General features: G+C 40.8%; 1 protein-coding gene across 1 annotated transcript; it reads right to left on the bottom strand.

Moving 5' to 3' along the window:
• Window positions 1-3127: 3127 nt before the first annotated feature.
• Window positions 3128-6992, bottom strand: LOC306794593 (uncharacterized protein; the record flags this gene model as incomplete). Its single annotated transcript, XM_079292707.1, has 5 exons — window positions 6913-6992; window positions 6427-6551; window positions 5730-5830; window positions 4197-4345; window positions 3128-3379 (listed from the first exon to the last, which is right to left on the bottom strand). The coding sequence occupies exons 2-5, from the start codon at window positions 6543-6545 to the stop codon at window positions 3128-3130; spliced, it is 621 nt and encodes a 206-aa protein (XP_079148833.1). The 5' UTR covers window positions 6546-6551; window positions 6913-6992.
• Between the last annotated feature and the right edge of the window lie 216 nt (window positions 6993-7208).

The following is a 7208-nucleotide window of genomic DNA, read 5'->3' as shown; positions in this document are numbered from 1 at the left end:
CAACTGTACTCCGCATGAGAAGAAGAGTGCCCGGTGGAAAGCCATCACGGATGCAGTCGCGATGTATATCGCAAAAGATATGGTGCCCATATACACCGTGGAAAAGCCGGGGTTTATTCACCGTCTCAAAGCTTTGGACCCCAGGTACGTGCTACCAAGCCGTAAACATTTTTCTGACGTTGCCTTGCCTCGGCTGTACAATAGTACACGCCAAAGGATCTCTGCGGAGCTGGAGGGGATGTCATTCTACTCCGCAACAACTGACCTGTGGTCCAGCAGGTTGACCCAGACACCGATCCACTTGACTGGTAGAAGCGTCACCAACTTAACTTTCCAAGGCTAAGTACTTTAGCAAAGAAATACCTCTCTGTGCCAGCTACAAGTGCCCCCTCTGAGAGGCTTTTCAGTGTGTGGGGGGGGCATTGTTACATGCCACCGTGCATGCCTGAAGCCAGAGGTAGTAGACAGGCTTGTCTTCCTGGCAAAAAATATTTAGAAAAAACATGCACTACTGTTTAATACTGTTGGTTATGTTGTGAATGCACTTGATTTTGTTTACATGCACTTATTTACTGTGCAAAATATGTTATGTTGATGTTAGATCAGATGTTGCACTTTTGAAAATGTGAATGTTAAAGGGTCATATACATTTTATTTCATGCTGTGTTTGTATCAGTGTATTCAGTTAGAAAAGCTTACTGTAAAAAGTTACATTTGCACAGTTGTTTACAATGGAAGGCTACTATTTAATGCCATTTAATGTTATGTTTAATTTAATTTTATATTTAAATGATTCAGGCAAACAAAAGAGTGACCAAATACTTTTTGTATACTACAGGCACCTTTCTACAATGTTCAGGTTTTGTTTGCACTTTATTTTTATCAACCTACTTGGGAAAATCATCACAAAATAAAAGAAAAAATTGTTTTCAACAGCTTCTGTCATCTGCAAAAAAATTTGGGGGAAAAAAATCGATTTAAATCGTGAATCGGATTTTTTGTAAAAAAATCGGAGATTTTTTTTTTAGGCCATATCGCCCAGCCCTACCCCTGTTTGTATTTGAACATGGTAAGTGGGGTAACAGCATATTCACCATATATTCTCCAAGTCACATTTCTGTGTGACGTTTGGGTGGGGGTTCGCCTCACACTGCCTCCATTTACAAATATTTCTTTGAAAATAATATATTTAGTTGTCACCGTGTGTGTCCCCTTGGGCAGGAAAAGGGCCCGCTGGAGACCGTCTAATGATTGTTGGGTCATGTATCAAATACACAGCAGCTGGAGGCGAGAGTACATACAGTCTGGATTTTTTTGGGATGGGGGTGTGAACTAAAGCCTGAGCGGAGTCTGAAAGGAAAACCCGGACTGAGTGTTTTGGTGCTGAAGGTGGGTGCGAAATCCGTAATGGATGCGGACCAGGGGTCGTACCCACTGGACCTTAAGAGCTCTGACCTTTGACTGTGTAACAATTACTTCATTCAACTAATTCCTCTAACAAGTAGTATTGAAGCACCGTCGCACAAGCAAAACAAATTCAATGGTTGTGAGTGATTTCAGACAAAAAAAAATGAAACCGAAAACAAAATTATAATTTTGTGTAATTATCATCAACCACTGAAACACTTACATTTATTGCCACATTGACAGTTACGACTACCTTTCATACCACCTGGAGAGACAACATGTAACCAATTAGCCAAATCATTACGTTCCAATAACATAAACAATTATTATCAACCGATCAGAGAATGTGAATAAGCTCAAATGATGCTTATTCACATTCAATGGCCGCGCAATTGCCTTGATTCAACCGAGTGAGCTAATGAGTACCTTGCAGGCAGGCAGAGTGACACACTGCAATAAAAAACTGAAGAGTTCAGGCAGTAATTAACTCTGGGAGTGTTAATTGGAAAGGATCTGAGAGAGTGGACGAGTGTGAAACATGTTTTTTAATTAAACAGTAAAAAATCAAATTTTTCTCGATTGTATTTTTTCTTAAAGACCGCTCTTCGTCTAATTGCTTCACTTCTAAATAAATAAACATGTAATTTGCTTGATGATTATTAAATAAATAAACTGTACAACCTGATTTTTTATTTTTATTGAAGTCTCTTGACCAAAATTGTATTGTAATCACCAAATCGAGTGTGTATACAGAAATAACTTTATTTATTATTTATTTTTTATGTCCCTATTTGTTTTCAAATAACTGTAAAATTGCTGTGGTGTTCTGCAACCTCCAGCCTTAATCAAACATGTGTTTTTCCAGTTCCCAGAACAAGAGGAAGATGCCTGAAAACTGAGCGAGACAGTCATAAAGTACTACTGCCACCTGCTGGTCTTCAGGTTCATGTAGGCCTTTTTTTTTTGCTTTACATTATTTGGAGCCGTTGCCACAGCATCCATACTGTCATCTACAGACTCTACCTCTGGTCCTGGGGGCTCATCACAGTGGACTGACCTGAGGAGCGTGTCCCAGCAGGGCCCACAGCGAATCAGCCGACAGGGTCTTGACTCTGGAAAACTCGAGCGTTTCTGTCTCCTGTCGGTTGAGAGCGATGTACTGGCAGCCCTGGAAGTCTCCTTTCAGCTGCTCGCCACAGTGCAGACTCACCAGATCCCACGTCCCCACCCTCCTCAGGACTTCACGCACGGACTCCATCTGCCTGTACGACAGACGCCCTGCAGGACAAGATACAAATGAGGAAAAAGGCAACCTGGTAGCATTCTTGTCGAAAGATTGCTGAATTTAAATCATAATTACAGTGTCAAGAACATATCAAACATCTCAAATTGTTGAGTCCTCTTATCAAGTTAAAACAAGTGAAAACATTTGCAAGGTCAGTGAGATTATGATCATATTTTGAGTAGTTTTGGGGCATTTCATGTGGTTTTTAGAGAGTCTACAGGAGAGAGGTGATAGGAAATGAGGGGAGGGAGAGATGGGATGACATCCAACAAAGGTCTTGAGTAAAATTCAAACTGGGGACTTTGCGATTGATGGTCAAAACTCATTGGCAGCAGTCTGTTTCATTCCGTCGATTTTGGAAACAAGCCAATTTGGAAACTGCACTTGCAGATTTCGTCAGTAGAACATCAATTGAATCCCTCCGTGTATTAATGTTTACATTTTATAGAACCGCTCACCGGAGAGCCAGGATGGAGTCAGTGCATCTGATATCCAGGCCATGTAGCCCTCCCTGAAAGACTTGAGGAAGTCGTCTGTCTGGCCGTGAGAGATCAGCTCCCTCCTCTTCCTCAGCTCCTCATCTAGCTCGCAGTCTGGAGAGAGGAGGAGAACCCTGGGGAAAAAGAGGCTTTGGCGCACAGGCACTCCGCTCCTCTGCAAATGGCTGCATAAATTAGCGGTCTTGGTCTAGAGGAGAAGAATATAGGGATGCAAGTAATGACAGTTGGTGTTACACCTGTTTACCCTGCTATGACATGTCAAAATGGCTTATGTGAAAAGGGCCTGCAGGTCTTCAACTAGCTTGTTTTTCACAACCAACCAACATAGATAATCAATTAACAGACAACTCCTTTAATTGGTTGATCATTTCAGCATTGGCAGTTTTTTAATCCAGAAATCACAGGATGCCTCTGTGATAAACAGTTATTTAATGACATAAAAGACACACAAATGCAGATGTCCACTTTTCAATAAAATAAAAAAGGACCCACTTATAGAAATTAGAAAACTTTAAATTGGCCCAGACGGTAAATCTGTATCTGCTTTGTGTAGAATAATTAAGTTAATAATTATGCCGATTCAAGCAGAACTATTTAAACAATGCAGTGTGCGTTTGCCATCAGACTCTTCTGTCAAGCTCTCAGTCCAAACTGAGCGTCTATAGAGATGGAAATGAATGACTCCTGACAGACCCAGGCACAGAAGGTGACAGCTGTGTTTAGGCACCTGCCTGCTTTCACCCCCTTTCTGAATATAATTATGGCCTTTCGAATGAAGAGCGACCACTTAGAAAGTTTGGGAAGCCCCGTTGTAGTGTTTGAAATTTCCATATAAATTGTTATGGTGACTCAGAATCTCTTCACCCGGCTGGGGTTCAGATGACAACAATGTCCTGGACAACTGATTGGACCTTGGACATGAGAGTGCCAGACAGTTTGACATTTAGGTTTTCATGATGGTATTTCGACATTTCAGCTAGATGTGTCTTATTTTCGTTTTTTACCATGATAGCTTTGACGGGATCTTCAATCTGCTCAATGCAGGTATTGGTAAAGTGTTGGTCCTCTTCCTTCACTTGCACGTGCCAGGTCTTGTTGTGAGCGGACACTGTGCCTCTCCAGGGTTTTACATCTATGCAGAAGATCCCCTGGCCTTTTAGTAAAAAGAAGAAAACATTAGTGAGGTTTTACTGAGACAGAATAATAGTGGAATACCACATATGCGGTCGCTAATTCTGTACTCAAGACCTCAAGGAAAAATGGATGAAATCCTCCATCACCGTTAATTAGATATCACGATAGTAGGGGTGTAACGGTATGCGTATTCGTATTGAACCGTTCGGTACGAGGCTCACGGTTCGGTACGCATGACGAATGAATGAAAAAAAAAAAAAAAATGAAAAAAAAAAATGAAATATTTTTTCTTTTTTTTAAACCTTTATTTAACCAGGTCGTCCCATTGAGATTAAAAATCTCTTTTGCAAGATGTAAGTAACAATACAAGATGTAAGCAAGATGTAAGTAACAATACTACATAACGTTAAGGAGCAGTTTTAGTTTTTTATGCTTGTGTTGCTAAGAAGACACCCCAGAAGACGGGTCACTCAGGTATAGTTCCATCATTGTTCAAAGTCAAAGAATAACTTGATGATGTTAGTTGAGATGAATAAACATATTTTAAAGTACATTTCTCTGGCATTTATAGTTTTCTACTGTACCGAAACGTACCGAACCGTGGCTCCACTGTATCGTACCCAACCCAACCGTGAATTTTGTGAACCGTTACACCCCTACACGACAGCGCTATGTATTGTGATGCAAAACATTTTCTGTAAATGTATTAGCTAAACTATTCATGTATGTATAAATAATTGGATTGCAATACCTCAAATACATAATATTGTGATCGCTGTTGGTGCTTTTGCAACACTGTCGAACAAATCTGTAATGTGAATATGAAGACATTGTGACACGTCACAGTAGGAAACAATAACACTGTGGATGACTGAATTCCATTTAGCGCCTGCAGTTTGATCGTGCTGGTATTCTTCATGCTGGCTTACAGGGACACTTTAATAGGCCCTTTTCACAGCGGCCATTTTGACATGTCACGGCAGTAAATTATCAAATGAATAATGGTTCTATTTAGTGTCTCACAGTCATTCCAGTGAGGCAGCATGCACATGCAGGGCCCTGGTCCCCCTATAGCCAACAGGGCCTGAATTAATGTTATTGATTACACCTGTGTTAACTCTGCAATGACGCATTAAAAAAAGGCTGCTGTGAAAAGAGCCTGTAGAGCAAAGCCATCGTTAGTGTTATCAGTAACACCTGTGCTTCTCCTGCTGTGACAATAATCTGTCGGCAGTGACTCAGCCTTAAAGACCTGGAAAAAACTAAAGTTTAAGAAATATCTCAATGTTATGAAAACCAACATTCAGATAATATTGAATCCTACACCAAAAAAAAAAAATCTGTGTTATAAAGATTTACTGTGCAGATTTTTCATGAAAGGCCATTTTATTCTAGATACCAACCTGTGAGGATAACAATGTTGATGTCATCTTTGGTGGACTGAAACTGATCACGGATACGCAGACGGCCGTAGACGTCTTCCTTCCTTATCCCGGTGAGTTTCCTACAGTAAAAGTACATGTAAAAAAAAAAGACAACATGAAATGCAATATGAGGTATTTTGTGCAAAAGAACACTAATGAAGCTGCGTTAATTATAATTTTTGGCCACTTGAGGGCATTGGAATAAGCTGCAAACACAATATTTAAATATTATAAAGTCGCTACAGCAAACGTGTTGGCACGTCCAGCACACGCAAAGCAACATTGGCATTCACTTGGAGTTGTTTCTGTACGCTAATGTAACTTTAAGTCCAGTATTCATTCTCCTGTTTGCTCTGTTTTAGTCTCCACCAACTCCTGAAGTAAAATTCTGGCTCTGTAGCTGCTAAATGCTCCACTGTGTTAACCAGCTAGTCGCTAACTTTGCCTGTCTGTCGTTTGGGCAGGGGCAGTGTACAGCAGCTTTTATTTTTTATAACTAAGTTTATTAGAGCATAACCTGTAAGGTGGTGACTGTAAAACCAAAACAGTGAGCTGAAAGATGCTGTAGGGCTAATGGGAACTGCAGAGTGAGGTTCATCATCACTAAACAATCCTGTTACACGTTACTTACATAAACATATTTATCAATGAGACGTCACACATACACAATGCTTACCTCACATGTTGTATAAAGTCAGGTAGTGTTGGTGTCTGATGTGGGCTTTGACTTTGAGCACTTTCTGAAGCTTTGCAGCTGAGATGAAACTGTGTGAACAGACTTCCAAGCTGAGGCATTCTGGTCTTTATCGGAAAACAACATTACATTATGAAGCAGTTTGATTAAAAGGCAACATATTCAGTAAAACAACAATGTTACTGAGGGAAATGCATTCATAGATTTTGGCTTTCCTCAGTAACAAAATGGTGTCAACATGGTGTTTAGACAATACTGCACATGTTGTTGTAGCCAAATCCAACTTGTTAAACAAACAGATTAAATGTAAAACATCATCTTAATTGCTCTTGTGCTTGAAAAGCATGCTAACTGCTACATTCAGGCTTTACAGCGTTGATGACGACACTTGATCTCGAGGACTCTGTAGAGAGAACAAAGAGTAAAAGACAAGTCTGGCACGAGCTCTAAAACAATAACAATACATACTGATGGGAGTCTCGCGCTGCTTAAAGAGCCGTTCAGGAGGAAAAACGAGAGAATTCAGCTCGACATTTTCGCGACGTCAAAAGTCAACGGGTCTCTTTCCAAATGCCGAGCAACGGAACTCAAGCCAGGAAAGCTATTTCACAATTTCACCGCCGCCTCCTCGGCTCTCCAGCCGCACTGCCAATGTTCCTGGACGACGTAAACAACATACCACGTGGTGCCACCTGCAGCATCGTATTTCGCATACGGGGACATGACGTCAGGACACGTCACTTGGTCCCGCAGTGTTGGTGTGA

Source organism: Melanostigma gelatinosum, assembly GCF_949748355.1.
Source record: "Melanostigma gelatinosum genome assembly, chromosome: 21".
In the NCBI taxonomy this organism is placed as follows: Eukaryota; Metazoa; Chordata; class Actinopteri; order Perciformes; family Zoarcidae; genus Melanostigma; species Melanostigma gelatinosum.
The sequence above is the reverse complement of the archived record's forward strand: the minus strand, read 5'-3'. Positions and strand labels throughout refer to the sequence as shown.